The 22411-nt window shown below is 42.1% G+C and overlaps 1 protein-coding gene across 20 annotated transcripts in view; it reads right to left on the bottom strand.

The window, feature by feature from the left end:
- Nucleotides 1-22411, bottom strand: part of MAST4 (microtubule associated serine/threonine kinase family member 4) — a 617295-nt gene that overhangs the window by 99619 nt on the left and 495265 nt on the right. For all 20 annotated transcript variants that reach the window (XM_084800734.1, XM_084800722.1, XM_084800737.1 and 17 more), the window contains one exon: nucleotides 18871-18959. In XM_084800734.1, coding sequence (XP_084656860.1) covers nucleotides 18871-18959 — 89 coding nt within the window. The remainder of the gene's footprint in view (nucleotides 1-18870; nucleotides 18960-22411) is intronic.

Below are 22411 nucleotides of genomic sequence, written 5' to 3'. Positions count from 1 at the left end.
TCACCACAGCATGAGGAGGTGTACTAAAGAGTCTCAGCATTAGGAAGGTTGAGAACCACTTCTCTAGCCCCTAAATTCTTAATATATTATTATAATCAATCTTTCCTATCCAGATATTTCTCCTACTTCATCACGCTCGGAATTATTTCTCTCATACAGAAGTATGCGACTTTATAACTTATATTACACACTAAAGAATCATCATATTAAATTTTATATATTAATTTTTATATTTCAGGATTTAACTTTTACAGGTAAATTCAAGTTCTTTTTGAAAATTGTTTTCATATACGGTGTATAGGAAGCTCACTTTATTGTTCCTCATCGGCTTAATCAAAAAATGATCCCGGGGACACTGATTTTTTTCTTCCCCAGTGGTCCTGAGGTTTTGTTAGCACATTGTCATCAAGCCCTGTCAATGTTCATACTACATTTGAATGACCACTTGGCTCATTGTCACTTTGTACTATTTGTTAATCTTAGGTAAGTCAGGTCAGACTCACTGAGTTTATTTGCTAACTCAGTTTATTCCCTCCACACAGGTTCCCCGGGTGGACCCTGGAGTGATCTGTCAAGGTACCGCAGGAAGAGCCATCAGGGTAAGCAGCCTCCTCCTTTGGAGGAGTCCCCAATCTTGCTGGAGTCCTGTCTTCCTGAGGTTGGTGTCAGCACCCACCCTTCCAGATGTCCTTGCATTCAGAAGACAGGCACAGATGTGTCCAGTGACTTTAGAATCAAGGAAGGCGGTATGAGGGTCTGCCAAAGGAATGTTCTTTGGTGGCAGAAGGGTGGTAGGAGTTTCCTTTGGTGGTGGTGGCACACGCACGCCTTTAATTCCAGCACTCAGGAGACAGCGGCAGGCCGATCTCTGAGTTCGAGGCCAGTATGGTCTACAGAGTGAGTTCCAGGAGAGCCAGGGCTACACAGAGAAACCCTGTCCTGAAACACACACACACACATACACACACACACACACACACACACACACACACACACACACACACATACACACATACAGACACAGAGGAGGAGGAGGAGTTGTCATTGTTGTTTTCCTTGGGGAACTTCACCGTGGAAGTTTCTAGAATGTACAACACTGGGCAGTAGTACCCGTGACTCCCTTTGCACACCGCTATCTTGCAGTCTGGGTGTTCTTCCACGTTGCATGGCCTCTGGTACTTCTGAATATTCTGTGATCTATCACATTCTGCCTCTCCTTCAACTGACAGGTCCATTTTGTTTTCAGTGATGGTAATAGAGCTACACACACACACACACACACACACACATACACATACACACACACACACACACACACACGAAACACTGATGGGAAGTCTCACAACATTTTAGCCATTGCTTCAACGAGAAGAGCATATCTTTTCATTATTCAAGATAATTCAGTTTTCAAATACTGTTGTTTTTTGTTCTTTTTGGTGTTGTTTGTTTGTTTTCATAGCAATCCCTTTCGAGGCTCCTTCTGGTTTTTATGAAGCATACTTCTTGCTCTTTGAGGGAGGAAGGTGAGGTACAGCATTATGGGAAAGACCACAAAGCATCGTCACGACCTCATTCATTTCTACGAGTCTTTGAACCGGTTATCCACAGTAAGGCACAGCAGCATAACATCCGAACATCTGCCTCGCACGCAGCTGACCTCATCCACTCACCAGTTTGAGACATGGTCACATTATTCACATTGTTCTCTTGAGATATCTCTGTCATATAAACACAATACCTCCTAACACTGTGGACTTAAACATTTCACTTCAATTTTAAGTATCACTTGGCCGTGAAGAGCTCCTAGAACAGAATTAGACCTTAATGAGAGGGGACTTTTAATAAAACGCCTCTAGTATAAGACAATGACCATTCATCTAAATTAGATGGCTTACTGGATTATGAAATCCTCCATCCCTTCTCATTTTTAAAGAATTTTTAAAGAGGTGGATGTTGCATTTTATCAGCTGCTTTTGCGACATCTAAGGCAGGCGTTTGGCCTGTTGCAATGTTTTGAATGTTGCTCATTATCACCATTCCTGAGATAAAGGCCAGTTATTCTTATAACTGTTCCGCCAAACTTCAACATTTATGTATCAGAATATAGCTAAGTCTATAATTTTCCTACTCTGTGCAAAGTGGGTTTTTTTTTCAATTCTCATTTATGACATATGGGGAAATCACTGCTGCTTTTCTACTGGAAAATTATCATCTTAAAATGTCTACAAAGTACATCTGGACACTTAATTTATTTAAGTCGTAAGTTCAAAGGGAACAATTCACTGTGAGTTCTCTGCAACTGGCTATCCTGGAATCCCCCACATAGACCAGGCTGGCCTCAAACTTAGAGATCAGCTTGCCTCTGACTCCCAAGTGCTGGGGATAAAGGCGTGCTCCCTCATGCCTGGCTGTCTTTTTATTATACTTGTTGAGAGTGTCAGTTGTCACCAGATCCTAAAACACAAAAGCCATGTCTTATTAAAGGATACAAAACCAACATAAATCAATGCTGAGAATAAACAAGTTTTTTTAAAAAGTTATTGGTGGTAGATAAGAGTATAAAATACATTTGATACTGAAAATATAAAATTCCATGTGACACTCTCCAGCTTCCATTTCAAATGTCAATTCTAACTGTATGTAAACCCATGAAATCACATATAGCATTTGGGCCTGGTTAATTTGGGTGTGCAATGCTTATATTCACTTTCAAGATCTTTATAATAAACTTTATTTTAAAATCATCTAAAAACAAAACACAGAAACTGCAAAGGCAGCTTTATAAGAACTATTTTAAATAACATGAGAAAAATGTAAACAGTCCAATTCCCTTATTTAATAGAAAAACAAATTAAGGCTAAGTCTGAAGACAGGAGCAAACTGTTCAGAGTCACATTTGCCTGTGGGAAGTCCACGGTAATGACTGAAAATATTAATGTCATTTATAAATCAAAGGGGAGAAAGTAAGCCTAGTCTGTAAGTCTGAGGCAGATGTTCATGATACGTAATTTCCAAACAGCTGAGGCACTTCAGAATGTCTGTTCTCTAGAGAAGCCTTACCTGCATTGGTACTAGGGGCTCTCCACAGTGTGGAGGATGTTGGCAAAAGAGGATGCACCATTTTCCTTAGACTGGGAGTTTTCTCTTCTCAACCTAGTGTTTCCCAGGTAGATACCATGGTCTAAGACCATCCTGGTTGTTGTGAGTCATCCAGGGACCTGACAGTTTCACCCTGTTCATCTCCAGACTCTTCTTTTACATGCCATAAAAAAAGAGGGCTCACTTATAAAATCATGCCAGCGGTTTTCCCTATCCTTATGACTACTATAAGATAAGCTCAGCAGTGGGAAAGTGGAGTTGGCTACCCCCAACTCGTCGGCAACTCTTTGGTACACACGATGAGCCAGCAAGTGAGTTGAGGCTCCTATGAAGATCTCCTAGGCTTTTACCCTGAGCCCTCAGGAAGGCATTTTCAGGGCATATTCCAGGGCCGTCCAGACTTGGGGGACGTGGCTCAGGGCTGGCTTCAATAAAGCAGCCCCAGAATACTGAGACTCACTGGATCTTGGCTTTCTAGAACAGTTTTCAAACGTGTGTGTGTGTGTGTGTGTGTGTGTGTGTGTGTGTGTGTGTGTATGTACACATATATACAAATAACTAAATCTTTAGTTCAGGTGAAAGACTATTCTGAGTACAAACTGTGACTGATTGAGCTTCCCCGAGTGAAAACAAGTGTGGGGTGAGGGAAGGCGAGACAAAACTCTATCACCAAGGTGGCCTGCCAGGAACTGCTGAGGTTCTGACCTCAGCGGTTCTGACCCAGTGGAGCTAAGCTTTTTAACACCATCGATTCCCAGTCAGCTCTAGGCCAGAGCAAGGGCACTAGCCACAGGAGCACCGAAGGCAGCGTGACAACATGACACCGGCACAGATGACTCCATGAGTGTCCCTGCAGAAACAAGCACATCGGGTCCACATTCCACTGACCAATAACCCTGTGCTGATTTTCCTCATGCCTCCAGATGGTTTCCATGTCACAAACTCCAGTGGATCATGGGAATACTGCAGAAGGTTCTTAAAACCTCATTTTGCTGCACTCCATAATTTTTTTTTTATTATTTAATTAATTTATTCAGATTATATCTCAATTGTTTCCCCCTCACTTGTATCCTTCCGTTTGTCCCTCCCTCGCTCCCTCCCTCCCCACTTTCACCCTATTCCCCTCCCCTAGGTCTGTGACCTAAGGGCACCTCCTCCCCTACCATATGGTCCTAAGGCTATCAAGTCTCATCTTGGCAGCCTGCTTACCCTTCCTCTGAGTGCCACCAGGCCTCCCCCACAAGGGGAAGTGGTCAAATATGGGGCACCAGAGTTCATGTCAGAGTCAGTCCCCGCTCTCCACGCAACTGTGGACAGTGTGCTGTCCGTTGGCTAGATCAGAGCAGGGTTCATAATACTTGTAAAGCAGTCCCCTTTGAACAGTGAGATGCGGGCTCAAGGGCAAGCTCTATACCTCCCTATAAGTAAGTAGATGAAGAGACTTTCAGAAGACCCTGTATGATAGACCCAGTGTAGTGTGATACACGGGAAGGAGGGATCAAGATGTAGGCAACTTAGCCGAGGTCCACTATCTGTCACCTGCACCCTTAAGTCCATTGGCTAAGTGATCCTAGAGTAAGTGGGTATCAGGCAATCGTCCACTTCAGTTGCACGGCAACTGGAGGTTTCCACTGGATGGTATAGCAATCAGTCCTGGGAGGAAGGCAGCCCTGTAGCCTCCTGAAACACGCCTTCTTCATTCCTCTACCACCAGGTCACTATGATGTCACGAGGCACCCAGTTCCGGGAAGTCTAATACAGCCAACTATTGTTTCAGTTGCAGAGAACACACTCAGGAGCTGCTTAGGTACCGAGTTATTTTGGTGCCCCTATCACACATTCCTGATGCTTATTAAATGTCATTTTGCAGTGAGCCTTAAAGGGCATTTCCTGTGGACACAATTTCTAGCTTCTAAAACCTCAGAAATTCCGGGCAATAATGGCTGTCCTCAATATCACAAACACAAGATAATAAAGTGTTATAACTTTACATTTTTTTATTTCTTATTAATTTGTATTTAATTTGGGGGGTCCTAACCACAGGATGAGACACACATGTGGAGGTCAGAGAACAACTTGCAAGTCCTAAGGATAAAACTCAGGTTGTAAAGTTTGGCAGCAAGCATATTTACTGACAGCATTGCTAAAGCTAGCACTTTAAACGCCACTGTCCCAGATGAAGCCAACAAATTAGTTAACTGTTGGCCATAAACATTTATGCACTATGCTATCTATCATAATGTTTCCTATAGGAACAGAAAATTCTGGAAAGAGGTGAACTGTCATAGCACATTCATAAAGTGGGGTGTTAAACACATTTCATGATGTGGAAAAAACACTCCAAAACTAACAATATAGTCATAAAATTGTATCTGTGATCTCATACTTATAGTGTAATATATGTGTAAATATACATAAATTTTATACATTATGTGCGTGTGTGTGTCCCAAATGTTAAGTAGTTGATTTGAGTGATAATTAAGACTTTTGATGAGTTTTATATTCTGTATGTTTTCATAAATTTTCTTAATTTTCTACAATGAGCACTGGCAGTTTTTTGAAATAGAAAGCAGAGTTCTTTTTAAAAGTTCATTAAAGAGCCCTAAACATTTCAGGTATTGTTCAAGCAAAGGTTAATTCTTCCTTCTGAAACTGTACACCTTTCTCCAGCTGTTTTTTCTCCACTCGTTGGAAACCAAAGCCTGCTCCCAGCGCCGATGGAGGGGTGTGCCTGGCTCCTCATGCCCACACTTGACCTCAAAACTACATATGGTTCCCACCTCTGAGCTTAGATACTTGAGCGTTTCATCACCAGCTCTGTAATTACCCAGTGTTGCTCCTAACATAAAAGCTAAGACTTTGAAAAGCCTGCAATTTACATGGCTTTTGTAGAGAGGTATTCGCATGCTGCTGTGGTAAACTCAGAAATCTGCTTTAAAGCGTCATTAAAGCCGGAACTGTAATTACACCGGAGTGAGTGAGTTCAAAGTCAGAGGTGACATTGCTGTATATGATACTTTAAAATGCCAGAAAAAGAAAAAGGGTTTTTAACACACGTACTTGAATTCAATGTACAAATTTCTGCATTTCTGTGCAGAGTGCCCAGCAAGTACAGGTAGGGGCATTTTGGTTGTACTGAGCACAGAACCTTCTGGAAACAGGGTAAAAACAGCTGGCCATGCCCCCTCAATAATTGGTGCCTCCACTTCAAATTCTTTGACCTCTATGGACTTGATCTCTAGGGAACAGTTATTGGATGGTGACACCTGTCCATGGACTCTCGCCCAGCAGTCTGCATTTGGATGCAGCTGCAGATTCCCGACTCAACTTCTGGGCAAACTCAAGGATCCGATGAAGGAAGGGCGGGGTAGAAACCTAAGAGCCAAAGCCACTGAGAGTCACTGTGAGTTCTGCAAAGCTGTCTTCTCTGCAGCCACTGTGTCTGAAAACTAACTGTGAGAGCGGCAAGAGATACCGTCCAGCAGAGATTTTAAGTTGTAGCTTTGACTTCGTAAGCAAGTGGGTTTTTCGTAAAGAGTCCCAGCCATGTCAGAAGGTGATTTCTCCTGGCAAACTCACAGATCAGAAGAGCTGACGTTCCCAAATGTGAAGACCCGAAGATTTAGTCGTACCTCTCCTTTATACTATTCAATGTACTGAATTTAATCCAATACATCATTTACAGAATCATTTTCATTTCCACTTATAACATTTACAAAATTTGAAATTAAAGACATACTATCCTTTCATGAAAATTGACATTTTAAAAAACGTTGATTCTCTCTCTCTCTCTCTCTCTCTCTCTCTCTCTCTCTCTCTGTTGTTGTTGTTGTTTTTTTGTTTTTTCGAGACAGGGTTTCTCTGTGTAGCCCTGGCTGTCCTGGACTCACTTTGTAAATCAGGCTGGCCTCGAACTCACAGAGATCCACCTGCCTCTGCCTCCCGAGTGCTGGGATTAAAGGCATGCGCCACCACCACCTGGCTAAATGTTGGTTTTCTTATCTCTCTCCCCTCCCTTCCTCCTTCGCTGTCCCCCACCCCCATATCTGTGAGGTGTTTGTGTGTTTAACTGCACGCCACAGTGTTTGTATGTAGATCAGAGGACTTTGAGTGAGTTAGTTCTTGCTTTCCGCCTTGTTGAGCCTGGTGTCTCTTGTCTGTCCATTCACTGCATACCCCAGCTAACTTGCCCAGGAGCTTTGGGCCTTCCATCTTGCCGTAGGATGACAAATGCTCGCCAGTGTGGCATTTGTCAGGATTGTGAGGCAAGGGCTTTTACCTGCTCAGCCATCTCCCCTGCCCATACTGGGCATTTTGAGGCTCTAGTTTCTTAAGAATTCATTCTAAGTTTGGCATACTGATGCATGCCTAAATCTAATACCGAGAGGCTGAAGCAGGAGGATCACCATGAGTTCAAAGCCAGCCTGTGCTACATAGTGAGATCCAAGTCAGCTTGGACTATAGAGCTATTATATAGTAAGACTTTGTCTCAAAACAAAAACAAAAACAAACAAACAGATAAACAAAAACCCAAAACTTTCCTCCACTAAAATGTACAAAAATACAGTTTCAGATATCCTTAGTAAGGAGAGATGCTGCCTTGTCCTGTCCAGCTTCTCTTTGGATCTTTGAAGTTGTACCTGGGTATCACCTTAGCAACTGAATTATTAAAGCCTTTGAAAGGCAATAGGCCTTTTAACAAGGGTGAGATGTTATGTTGTGAACAAAGGAAAAGTTTGCTAAAACCTCTTTCAAAACAAATTCCAGGACAGCCAGAGGACACAGAGGAGTTGTGTCTGGAATGAATAGATGATAGATAGATAGATAGATAGATAGATAGATAGATAGATAGATGAATGAGGTAATTAAGATAGGGTGCTATGGGGAGCTTGGTGTAGAACTCAACATCTGGGAAGACTCCATGTTTTGGGAGAAGCCAAACATCACCTTACATCAGGGAGAATGCTACATACTTGGTCTTAAGACTTTAAAGTTGCAAGCGTTTTTAAACAAGCAGCTGTTTCTCCAGCAAACTTGTGACGTGACTGACTTGATTCATTTTCTTCCCCTTGTTTTTTGTTTGTTTGTTTGTTTGTTTTGTTTTTTGGTTTTTTTGCCTTCTTCTGGATTCTCTATTGCTACACTGTTCTTTTGTTTCCTGCTTTCCCGCCACCCCATGGCCATTTGTCTCTCAGGACCTCTGCCCTGGAGGCCCAGCCCAGGCTCTGTTTTCTCATTTTAAACTCTCATTTTGGTGATTTCTTGGCCTTTCTCAAGGTTTTACCCAGCATCTAAGAAAATGACTTCCAAGCGGATGCCCATGGCATAGACTCAGTCTCTCTCGGGCACAGATCTACACAACACTTGGATGTCTCACGGGCCTTTCAACTCAGAATGAGCAAACCAAATGCTTACTTATTACCTCTGGTCTGTTTTGTTGTTTCCTTCATCATGGGAAACACTTTTATACCCCCCTGCGCACACTCAGCAGGACAGCTGGCAGCCACTTCTCATCAAATCCCTCTCCCTCTACAGCCAATCTTTCACCGAAGACTGTCAATTCTAACTTGAAAAGTCTGCAATTAAGACCCAACTGGGGTTTCAGCAACCAAACCTAGCGATAAGACACATCTGATACACACATACACACACACACACACAGAGAGAGAGAGAGAGAGAGAGAGAGAGAGAGAGAGAGAGAGAGAGAGAGAGAGAGAGACTGACTGACTTAAGATTCTGATGAAAAAAAAAATCACCCACCACCATCAAACAGAAAGAAGACCTCTTATGACAGCAGATCAGAGAATAAATCTCCTCAAGTGGCTGCCTGGAGTCTCCGGCTTTTAACACCAACAACCAACCAATTTTGAGCACAGGAGAACTGAAAATAAAATTTAGCAGTTACCTTCATGTGGCTTTAACTTATAATTTAGAAGAGAACAAGAGGCAAAACCAATGCCATCATAGCGACATTACTCCTATACTCAGATTAAGGGACTCTGAAAAAATGTTAGTCATTAATTATTAGGGGTAGATTGCACGTAAACAATGCAGAATGCTCAAAGGACCAAAATGACAAACGCAGGACACAGGGCAGATGGGTCTGCCTAAAGGAATTAACAAAGAATAATGGTTTTAGCTTGTACACCCAATTAGTGATTCAACACAAAGAAATACCCCAAAACAGGGCTGACAGACTGACTGACTGACGTCAGTCCATCTGATTTTATCATATTTTTTTTCCCTTAAGCAGGAAGGGCAAGATATGTCATTGCTCAAGCCAACAAACACCATTATACAAAGGCTAAGGATTAACAAAGCAAAACAAAACAAAAAGCTGCGAGGGCAACATAGATTAGGAAGGTGGCATTTTCCACAAGCCAGAGAAATGATTTTACGAAATACTTGAAATGAAGAAGGGTTTCATTGTAAAACTGCAACCGCGAGATTAAAAACACCAAACTAAGGAGTGTTGTTTGGGAGCTTGCTGAATGTTTAATAATACTAAGCGAGTTCAAGGTCATCCACTAATAATTAAGAAAGTCAAATGAGGGCAGGAGAGAAGGCTCCGAGGTTAAGAGCACTTGCTGCTCTTACGAGGACCTAGGTTTAGTTACCAGCACCCACACAGTGATTCACAAGCATCTCGAGGGATCTGACATCCTCTTCTGGCCTCTTGGGGCATTAGCCACGCACACAGTGCACAAACATATGTTCAGGCAAACATATACATTAAAAAAATTAAATTAATTTTAAAAATGAAAACCAGCTGGCTACAATCACATGATTTGTTCATTTTAATCAACATTAACTGAAACTGTATGAGAATGACTTCAAGGTGCCCTGGATTGAAGACTGAGTTTAATAACAATGGATGAACGTTATCACAGATGCCTCTGGATAGTTGTAGAGAGGGCTCGGTGGAAAAAGCACATGTAGTGTGATCCTGGCCACCTGGATTTTATCCCTAGAACACACACAAAAGTGCAGTAGAATACAACCCTCTCTAACCTCTGGCCTCCACAAGCGTACCATGGAGCGAACGTGCCCACACTCACACATAAAGTAATATAAGTGTGTAAATAAATAGCCCTCGGGAGCCAAAAATTAATTACAGATTTTTTAAAAAGGGATTATATAGGGTACCAAGAAACTGTCTTCTTAGCGTGAGCAGTAATCAGTTTGCAGTGGCTCTGGGGGTGCGCACAGCATCTCACACTGCCTACCCCCCAAATGTAAAGGAACACAGGCACCTCAGCATTTGTCTCGGTCAAGCACTTCTACGCAGCCAAAGGAGGTCACTGACTTGCTGAGTGAACACTTTAAGAAGGATCTAGAAAGTAGGTTCAAACAGCTTGGTAAATAATATTTCATGCCCAGAAAACCTGCTGCAGGCCTTTGAAGAAATCACAAAATAAAGGACACAAAGACCCCAGCCGCCAGCCTATGTCCCTGCTTTCACCTTATCCCTGCTGGTACTTGAGGTACAGCCACCTTTACTGACCAAGTTGTTCTCACCAACTGACTATAATGTGCTTTGTGCTGCATGGAAGCAAACCCCATACACACAAAGGCTGCGCAACAGAAGAAAGGATTGTTTAAATGCCTGGTTCACTCACATCTTCCATTCTTCCTGGGTTAACCTGTAGAGTCCAGCGAAGCATCAGAAAACTCTCTTGGGCTCAAAAGCTTGCTCGCCACTTGGGAAAACCATCACCTTGTTCGGTAAGACTGACAGCATGAGCATTTGTGTGTGTGTGTGTGTGTGTGTGTGTGTGTGTGTGTGTGTGTGTGTGGTTTTTCGAGACCGGGTTTCACTGTGTAGCCTTGGCTGTCCTGGACTAGCTTTGTAGACCAGGCTGGCCTCGAACTCGCAGTGATCCGCTCGCCTCTGCCTCCTGAGTGCTGGGATTATAGGCATGCACCACCATGCCCAGCTTGGATGAGATGATTTTTAGCTGTCAGAAACATCACGGGAAAAGACAAATGGCAAACTGGAGAAAACATCGTGAGACCACAAAGGATAGTGCTGGTGTCTCGTTTCTTATAAAGCAGCACAGAAAGTCTTACTTTAAAACATTTGCATTTATGTGCTTGTTGTACATGCATGCACACAGCACAGTGGAGTGAGAGGGCAACTTTTGGGGGTTGGTTGTCTCCTTCTACCATGTGGGTATTGGGGATCAAACTTAGGTGGTCAGGCTTGGTGGTAAGGACTCTTGCTCAGTGACCAGTCTTAGCTGACTTCAAGAAAAAATTCAAGGGAACATGAAGGGGGTCTTCTCAAAGAGTCACAGTCTATTAAACTAAGGGGGGAAAAATACGAGCTAGAGAGCACCCACACATAAAAATATACATAAGGAAAAGGAGAGGGCTATCATGGGAGGCCCAAATTTAATACTTATTCTAAGTCTCGGACTAATCATCTTGCAGGCTTTGGGGCTGTAGATTGACAGGACGTTTGTTGCTGACAATGAGGACAGCAGTGGGCTACACAGTGACGGCCCAAGAGATGTCTTTGGCACACCGAGTCCTTTCTGCATCCTGTTCTGACATGGCCTGTCTTGGAACTCCTTGTCCTATCTTAATCTCAGTGCTGGATGGGTTGAGGTTCAATCTTTGGCCTTACCAACCTCAGCCATTTAGTGTAATATCTGACTAATGAGTTGTGAGGTCAAAGGAGGAAGCGGAAAAATCCCCAAGTAAGAGCTGAGACAGGTAAGCAAGAGGCCGATTCTCATGCAGGGCTCCAAAGGACGTGTAAAAACAAATTGAAATGAGGAAAGCCTTTATGATGTTCAGCAACAGTGAAAATCTTAACTTTAAATATTTACATAATGTCTTAAGAGCTCTTCCCACCCTGATTTCATGAATGTAGAAGTGACGACAGTCAAGGTACACACGTCAAAATGTCCACAGTGATCCGTAGGGAATGCACTGAGTCAGGGTGGTTCCCTGTAACCTCCGTGTGCAAAACTCTGACTTTCACTCCTTTGACCCTCTTTTATCTCGGTTCCAACTTTGAAGCGGTGCTCAGCAAACGGAGCTGACTGATACAAGGTGACCAATCCACCAGAGGTGAAATTCCTTCATAAACAACATATGTGTACACACACCACACATAAAAGCTACATCTATAAAACATGCCATGATGTGCCTATCACTCAATTGAGACTTTAGGAAGGCATGGAGAGCTGGAGATGATATCTAGTGCAAAGGCACTGGCCTAGCGCCTGAGAGGCTTAGGATCCTGTTCTCAGAACCATAAGAGTAAATAGTGTACTAATAATTCTCAGAGCTGCCCGACCATTTCTTTCCTCCAGAAACTCTCTTATAAGTAAGTCAGAGTCACCAGCAAATTCACTAAAACAAACAGAAGAAACAAAAGAATATGTATATTGGCCAACAGGAATAGAGCTGCCACCTGGGTACTTTAAAGGGGCCTGGGTCTCTGTTATTTGCCTCCGCCTAGTCTGAGGGCCCATGTGTTACACATCTGGACTAAAATGTAAATGAAGGGATGGCGTTGCACTAGGCTGAATTTTCAAGATGGCCTCCTCAAAAGCCCCATCCCCTGGTTATCCAATCAGAAGTGAACACAGGCTGGTACCACCCCTAAGGGATCTGGCAATTGTAAATTGAAGCCCCAGATCAACTGCCTTTAAAAGGCAGAGATTATCTGGACAGGCCCTCTACAAAGAAAGATTCTTTCTACGCTGGTGGAAGAAGTCAGATTTAAAATAGGGCAACAACTGGATGCGCCATGGCCGGCTTAACAGAAGAGAAAGACGGGCTTTAGTTGAAACAGCCCTGGGGACCGCACTGATCAGCATCTGTCTTCAACCTGTACAAGCTTGAAGCAGGCACTTTCCCAGACTCCAGGACACAGCCCTGCCCGACCAACACCTTGATTGTGGTTTTACAGTAACCCTGAGCAAAGAGCCTGGCCAAACCTGGCCAGACAACTATCTCCACAGAACCACAAGATTAAGAAATGCATCCTGTTTTGAGCCAGCAAATTTTTGGTAATCTGTTACAGGGCAGCAGAAAATGACTGCAGGCATTTTTATTTCCTTTTTGGTTTTAGTTTTAAAGCTCTTTTTTTAAAAAAAAATAAAATAAAGTAATATATGCTAATTTCCCAACCTTCTTATTCCCTGCAAATAAGCACTGCTTACAAATTTCTCTTTCTTTTCACAAATTCCTTATGAATATGCACGAATACACAAGAGTGTATACATGAGCATACATACACTAAAATGCACACACAGATGAAATTCCAGCAAGCAAATTTTTTTTCACTTATTTGTGCATCTTTTCAGTAACCTACATAAAAGCCTACTACTTTCTTTATTACAGTATCTGTTAGCTTATAGCTGATTAGATACTAGTTCCTCACTGAATATAGGCTAAATTAAAAAAAAAACTAACAACTTACCTTTCTGCCCACTAATCATAATCATTGGTAACATTTATAATTTCTTATTGTCCTAGAGGAATGTAAGAAACATCCCCACACATAAATTTATTGGGTCAAAGGTTAATAAATACATTTCCATTTTAAGCAAAACTACAAACCACTAATCAGACAGTTGTACTGATTCATGTCAACACCTGCAGCATCAAAGAGGGACTGTTTTCCTCCCATCTTCACTGCTGTTGGATTTAACAAACGAAACACCATAGCCTACCCTAAGTAAATGACACCATCTCGCTTCTCTTGGCTCAAGTTGTTTCAGGACAGCAATGACAAACTGGGGATGGGGGGAGGGGCTCCCCTCCCCATGATAGGTCACTTATACCATTTTCTTCTATTAGCCTGTTCACCCTTTGCTACCCATCTACACCAGCTCTCTGTACATTAAAGCCATCAGGTGGGCCATTACTTAATAGACATATATTCTGCGCCTGGTTTTCTTTTTCACTTTTCTTATTACACAGAATTTTTCATTTTAGAAACTATACACTAGTATGCACACCGAATGATCTTTAATGCTTTGAGTCTTCCTGGAACCAGGAGCCTGGCATTTTTCTCCTTTTCTTTTTTTTTTTTTTTTGTTTTTAATGACTGTTCTGTTCCTTGTTCTTTCAGGAACCTCTGGCTCCTTGAAACATATGCGTGCCTCTCTTCTGCTGAATGCTCCTGACACAAATAATTAGCACAGATCACCAGCACTGGGTGCCTATATAAGACTCAATGCCAGTGGTCTGCTCACATTCCCCTCTTTTAGAAAAATAAAGGGGGCGGGGCTTTGGGCCACAGGTTACTAGGACCTGAGAGATGGCAGTTTCTCTTCCTGTTGTTTTCACGGTGGCATCTAACCAACCCCACCAAGCACCCTGGATTAAAAACACAGGCAACAAGAGAGAAGAGGTGAGCCGTGACAAGGACTATACTAGCAGGACACCAGGACTGGCCTACTACTCATTTACACCTTCTTCCCTGTCACTGCCCAGAAATAGGGTTCTGGCAGATTGCAATAAATGCCACTTCCCTCAGAAATGCCTGACAGATGTCTCCTCCTCTGAGTAACAACCTGTTGGCTCTGTAACAAAGAAAACCACTCAGACCCTGAGACCACACCTCTCCCTGCTCAAACCCCTCAGACTGCATTCTAAAACCAAGGCTGAGGTTTAAAAAAAAAGAAAAAATCAACCTAAGGAAATACAAAGTGGGAAAAAAAAAACAATTAAAGGATCGTTAAAGTCTTAGCCACATAATCTCTCTTCTCAGTACTAGAATTGGAGAAAAGCAAAGCAATAAAGGTATAATCAACAGACACGTAAAGGTTGAGAAATGAGCATCAAACACCACCAAGGGGAAGAAGATCGCACGCTTAAAATCACTGTTGAGTTATACTTAAGAAAGAGAATCTAGGGCTGGAAAGATGGCTGAGCGGTTAAGAGCGCTGACTGCTCTTCCAAAGGTCCTGGGTTCAAATCCCAGCACCCACATGGTAGCTCACAACTGTCTGTAACTCTAAGATCTGACACCATCACACAGACATACATGCAGACAAAACACCAATGATCATAAAATAAAATTTTTTTAATTAAAAAAAAAAAAAAGAAGGAAAGAAAGAGAATCTATCATTCACTTAGCAGCTAGTGTGACTGCCAAGGCCTGGGGTGGACACCAGAGGAACAGAATGCTTTATTATATACAATTCCAGACACCAGGGAGTCTGAGTGATCCTCTGCATGGCTTCAACTATTATGACAGTCACGTAACAAAAATGTTAGAATCCAGCCAGGCGTGATGGCACACACTTTTAATTCTGGCAGTCTGGAGATGGAAGCAGATAGATTTCTTTGAGTTCAAGGCCAACCAGTGCTACATAATGAGATCATCTCTCAAAGAAACAAAACCATCACAATTATAAATAGCAATAATTTAAATAATTGCAAGCTTACTCATTACATAGCTTGGGAAATATGTAAAATTACCAACTGCTTCATTATTCTATTTCTTCTTATATGCCTCCCTCATACCTCACACCTTTAAAGTAACTATCAGAAAATTAATCCTTAAAATTATCTTAATTTGAGTTGGGCATGGTGGCACACACCTGTAATCCCAGCACTCGAGAGGCAGAGGCAGGCAGATCTCTGTAAGTTTGAGGCTAGCCTGGTCTACAAAGCATGCCCAGGACAACCAAGGCTACCAGATAGGAACCCTGTCTCGAAAAACAAAAGCAAAATCTTCTTCTAAAGGGGGTCACCAAATAATGGGGAGACAAACCTCCAACTAGACATCTCTTACCACCAAGTAAAACCTTCAGTACCAAACGGGAGCTCTTCTTCGACCCCTTTACCTCAGAGCTCAGAAAGCTATGTGGAAAAGGAAGTGGAAAGATTGTAAAAGCCAGAAAGAATGAATTTCACCAAGGAAACAGAGTCTTCCGGACACACCAGGACTCACGCACGTATGAAGTCATGAAGACTGTGGCTGCCCGCACAGGTCCAAGCCAGCTGAAATCCCTGCACTGAGAGGGAGAAGTACACAGGTGCTTCCATCCCTAACCAGCAAGCTCTCTCAAATGCACATCTACAGTTTTCTCCAGTGACTGGGTACACAAACCATGCTTAAGGGCAGGCCCCATGCTCAGCAGTAGATGGCCAACACACACAAAAAAAGCTCAATAGCATTTTGAGAAATTTATTTGTTTTATACTGCTTTGTTTGGTATTTTTAATTAACCTCACCAGTCCTTTGCTTGTATACTATGGTTTATAATGTTGGGTCGTTATGGTGTGTGTGTGTGTGTGTGTGTGTGTGTGTGTGTGTGTGTGTGTGTGTGTGCACGCGCGCATGCATGCATGCATGTGTGCACGCATGTATGCGCTTCTTGTACTCTTTCTTTCTGCTTATTTATCCTGCTTTGTTTCCTTATTTGCCGGCTTCTTTTCTAAAAAGAGAGATAAAGGAGGCTAGGTATGGAGTTGAAACGGTAGGGAGGATCTGGGAGGGAAGGAAAACTGTAATTACTGTATGAAAAAAAGTGTATTTTCAATTGAAAATATACCTTATTTCTCCAATCTCTCACTATAAGCATATATACATATACAGAATACAAGTTACGTATTACATACTATCACACACGTACTTATGTATACATATACATACACATGCACACACACACACACACACACACACACACATGTTCATAAACAAAACAATAACCAGAGCATCACATTCATTTCATGTGAATGGTTGGATGGTTAGGCAACATTCTTTTGCAATTTGCCTTTGTTGCCCAATAGTATATTTGCGTTTCATCCCTGTAGACATGTGCAGGGCTATTTAATTTGTTTTCTCTCGGTGACTGGATCATAGTTCATTTATCCATTTCCCAACTGATTAAACTTAAAGCTGCTTGAGATGCTGAGCAATGATGAAGGATCCCACTGTTGGAGCTGAGCTGCCTTCCTGGAAGAACCATTTCCCAACACTGCAGTCATCCGTGTAGACACGTGTACGGCTAGCTTCAGGATTTTCTGTTACAATTTCACTTAGCCACCTCCAAAACTGTCTTTTTATTTTTTATATGTACTTACTTAGTGTGTGTGTGTGTATGTATGCATGTGCACAGCACATGGATGCAACCAAGCATTTGTGGAGGTCGGAGGGCAAATAGTGACATGTAGTCTCTCCTACCATGGGTGTGCCAAGGGTTAAACCCAGGCCATCTGGTTTGATGACAGGCACCACTGCTGCCCTGCTGCCCACAGACCCTTTGATACCTTTTAGTTCTGGTAATAATTAAGGGGGAAAAAGTCATCTCAGAGGAGAGTCCACCCATCTTTCTCTTCTACCCATAAAGGCTGCTCCATCTTGCACTGCCAAGACCTCTGTAGCCAAGGACTGCCTGCTGGGTAGTGAGCCACCAACGTCTTCATCGGAGGTTCCATTGGCATCACATTAGCATTTCTACCGGGCGCCATGGAAACAGGAACCCACCCCCATTCAGGAGCCCATCCTGGACAACCCAAGCCCTCCTCCTAAAATGGTGGTCAAAGCCCAAAGCCTTTCCACTCCTCAACCTTCCCCCTGCTTCCCCATCTTCCCGGACGTCACCAAATAATTTTTTTCATCTTGAATACTAACTTCATTCCTCACTAAGTGCCTGTTCCCAATTAATAAAAAGGGATCAGTGTATTAAAATAATAGTTAATGGCGTCTTCTCACAAGCATCCTGAGCCACTGCTGTACCTAGAAGGCAACCACTCTGTGCAAGCACGAGGTGCCCACTTCACCTGCTTCTTTATGTGTCAAGCATGACAATTCCAAACGCTAGCTGCCTCCTGAGAGTCCTTTCCTCTATCTGTTTGCTGCTACCCTGCCCAGATCGTAGCCATTTTCAACACCTTGGCCAAGTAGTTTATTCAGACTCTTCTGGACTTTCTGTTGAAAGTAGCCTTTCTCCTCGTTGCATCACTTTAGACAGAGATTGAAATAAAAAGGATCAGAAGCAGTTTCCCTTGAACAGTAGTGTTATTACTACGTGGCATGCTCGCAGCTTCCTTACGAGTCTGTAAGGACCTCAAATCTCCAGCCTCTCCCGCATTGTCATGCTCTAGACCAGTGTTTCTCAACGTGTGGGTTCGTGACCCGCTTCGGAAGTCCTGACTATCAGATATTTACATTATGACCCATAAGGGCAGCAAAAACAACAGTTAAGAAGTAACAACAAGGCTGGGTGTGGTGGAGCACGCCTTTAATCCCAGCACTCGGGAGACTGAGGCAGGCGGATCACTGTGAGTTCGAGGCCAGCCTGGTCTACAAAGCGAGTCCAGGACAGCCAAGGCTACACAGAGAAACCCTGTCTCAAAAAAACACGGAAAAAAAAAGCAAGACAAATAAAAAGAAGTAGCAACAAAATCATTTTACGGTTGGGGATTTCACCACATGAACAACTATAGTAAAGTGCTGCAGCATCAGGAAGAATGAAAGCCACTTGGCCTGGGCAATGACTAGCTATTTCAACATATGTATGATGCTCAGTTTCAGGGAGACCAGGCTGGATCTTTCTGACCACTTTTTTTCTGCATACTGTCATGTTTGTAGCCCCTAAAGGTATTCCTAATGGATAAATACGTCTGACAGTGTTACAAAGTTTAGCAACAGAGAAAAATTAATTGCAAAGAGCTTGATATACAAAAGAAACCGAATTTGTGATCTCAGAAAGAACAACTTAGTAGTAAAATAATAGGAAAGCCAAGGTAGACATAAAAGACACATGTTAAGACGTCAGGCAGAGTCATCCGTTACCTGCATGAGCGGAGAGAGGTGAGTGTGGCCTAGGCAATGCTGGTGACTGGCCATTGCCTATCAGACTTTTCCGGTTGCTTGTTCGGCAACTGTCAAAAGGAAAGAAAAACCAGGTGAAGAAAAACACCAATCATATTTGAACACGTTCAGCGCTGGCACAGACAAGGATGCCACCCTCCCAGACCACCTCATGTTGCTGCTAACAGCACAGCCAATTGTTGCGTGCTTACTAATGTACGGATTGAAACCAATCCCCTGAACATGAGAAACCATAATATATTCATACAGCACAGCACCATCAATATTCCTCACCACAGCACTGCTATAGGCAAACGTCCTCTCTCAGCTCACGTCTGCATCTACAGATGTGTGCCGTGCCATACACGCAAGTGATAAATTAAGGACTCAGGTTAGCAAACCACAGGTCGAATCTTTGTTGACATGAAATTTCTAATCGGGAATCATGCACGATGAAGCAGAATGACATTAATCTTACGATGATGCACTAATTAAAAAAAATCTAATTATTTAGACAAATTTCATATTTGTGCCTTTTGTCAATAAAACAGGTGATGCCTAAGATAAATGCAACCCACCACTCACTCATTTTCAATCTTGTACACAACATTCAAAATCCTTATTGAGGAACATGTTAGCAGAAAAATAGATCCCAGGGTTTTAAAGCAACAGTGATGGCATCTTCTAAACAGCATACCTAGTATTAGCTTTAACTTGCATGCCCAGTAAATGTGTGTGTATACACACACACACGCACACACACACACACACACACATAGACATGGTGTATATATATATATATATGTATACATATACATATATGTATATGAAATATATATATATATATATATATATATATATATATATATATATATATATATACACACACACACACAAAGCAGTGTTGGTTTCAACACTGTTTCTGCCAGTAGGGAGTTTCCAGATACATAATTGGATTTCAATGTAATATGCACAAGCATCAATGGGTATTTTCTTATATTTGTTTGCCTTCCTTCAATACACATTAGCCATTCATTCTCCTTGATCATTGTAGTACCCAGAAAGAGTAATGAATCCAAGGTAACACCTCCTGGACTTCACCAGAAGGTGTCCCGGGTACTCTGAGTCCACATGGAAGCCACTTTCCTCCTTGAGAAGACTTGACTGTAATTAGCAGACTTAATTCACAAGAGTCCCCTATGAGGCCAGGTTGCTGAAAGCCTCTAAATGAGATTTGGATTTGACATTTCAGGCTTCATATACAATATCATCAACCCGGTCTGCTGCTGAGGATGCAGAAGATCACAGATAGAAGGCCGGCCAGGAGTTCAGAGCAAGCTCAAGGCTGGCACAAGCAACGTAGTGAGACCCGTTCTCAAATGTTTAAGAATGATGAAAAGGGCTTGGGATATAGCTCAGTAATCGAGCGCTTGTCTGGCATGTAAGAGAGCCCTAGGTTTAAACCCTCAGCAATAGAGAAATAAAATAGACCATTTGAAAGGGCTCTTCCTAATCTTCAAAGAACACATTTCAAACCTGTACCAAGTTCGCTCAGCGACAGTGACTGGGGAGTCAGTTCACATGATGTTTTTGCTGCGTGTTATCATAGCCAGCATCCCCATACTTAGCATTTGCTAAGGTCAGGCTGCATGGCTTTCTTTTCCTGGTTGCAGCAATCAACCATCCCCTAGCATTATCTGTGAGTTTAATTAACATCATGTTTACTTAGCCTTAAAGAAGCTGTTGACTAATGACAGGCCCCTGATAGTTAATTAGGAAGGTAGACTGTGATCATATCAACTCATCCATCAAGAACTGTATTCTCAAGCTATTAAATCCATAATCATTAAGTCAGATGGTTTGATTGTTTTTAAAAAGATACTACGGAATACATGTAGTGTTAATTCAAATTAATGGCTCCTTTCACTTCAGGAAGGGACCATTAAATAATACTAATCTGTCAATGTGCATCAAAGAAATTAGAAATATAAATTCATATCCTGGAAATTTCAGTAAACGTACTTGAACGGATTAACTAAAGTTCAGATTAATTATTACAAAAATAGACATTGGTATTTAATCTATGTAATTCATAAAGAATTTCTCGACATAGTTAATTATTAGTGTTTCCTATATGCAAATAAAATGAATGAGAAATGTGTGTCAACACAATCAGTAACCTAGTAAATATATTAGTTATGGATGTCAATGTTAATTATTATTAATGTCACATATTATGGCGACTGCCCTAAAACTAAAACTAAGAAGGGATATTCCCTTCCTTTTGTGTTTGCTTGCTTGCTTGTTTGTTTTCTGAGACATGGTTTCTCTGTGTAGAGCCCTGCCTATCCTAGAACTTACTTTGCAGATCAGGCTGGCCTTGAACTCATAGAGATCCACCTGCCTCTGCCTCCCAAGTGCTGGGATTAAAGGCATGCACCACCATGCCCAGCCAAAAAGGGCTAATTCTTAGGTAAAAATTTTAAAAACAAATTTTCCTAAGACTCATATAGACTGGTCAATCTATATGTATTATATAATAGTATGTTACTATTATAGCAAGCAAAATAGTAGAAAAATAAAATAAACCCTCGCAATTACATTTGTTATTTGAAGTCTATCAGCAAGCAATGAAGTGGTAGTCTAATTTTTAAAAAGAAACTAGTAAGTAAAACCTGAAAGTGAGTTTTACTGAAATATTGAGAAGGCTATCTCATTGCACACAAGGTAATTTAATTGTCCTCTATAACCTTTTAAACCTTTCACAGGAAGCTAGAGATATTATTAAAATTGTAACACTCTAGGAACTTTCCAAACTCTCTCAGCAATCCAAGAGAAAGCCTTTAAACATAAGCTGCCCTGATGTGGTGAAACAGATTTGAGGAGATACAGGTCATCACAACAGATTCCCGTGTGTACACAAATAAAATCTCTATACATAGAACGTGTGATTTGGGCCACACAATGAACTTATTGGTACGATTCTTAAAGGGAAAGGGGCCATTTTATTGTACATTGAATCCTGAAATACCTGGAGCATATGTGTGTGTTGCCACCTCCATACACACACACACACACACACACACACACACACACACACACACACACACAAACACACACACTCACATACACACACACTCTCAGCTCCTCCTCCTCCTCCTCTTCTTCTTCATCATCAGTGTTACTAAATTCTTCTGACCTCTTCCCAAGCAGCCATCCATGGGAAAAACAGGCATACCCTTCCAAACAGAACACTAACGACACTTCTCTTCTGGGCCTATCTCTCATAACTCATCCAGATCCCAGCACTGGACCTTGTGAACTGTTTTCTCTAGTTTGAACCTTCAGGCACACAGGTCAAAAAGAAATTGAAGAGCCTTACACTCCTGCTGCACCTGTTCCACCACGAAATGCATCCTCCCTCCCTGACTCTTCAACACAAAGCCCTCTCCTCACCCTGCCCAAACTCCTGGCTAACAGTCTAGCCAGTGTTCACGCCCCCAAAGTACCTCCAGTGCAGATC

Source organism: Acomys minous (assembly GCF_964271855.1).
Source record: "Acomys minous genome assembly, chromosome: 11".
In the NCBI taxonomy this organism is placed as follows: domain Eukaryota; kingdom Metazoa; phylum Chordata; class Mammalia; order Rodentia; family Muridae; genus Acomys; species Acomys minous.
Note: the sequence above shows the minus strand (reverse complement) of the source record. Positions and strands in the feature narration are given on the sequence as shown.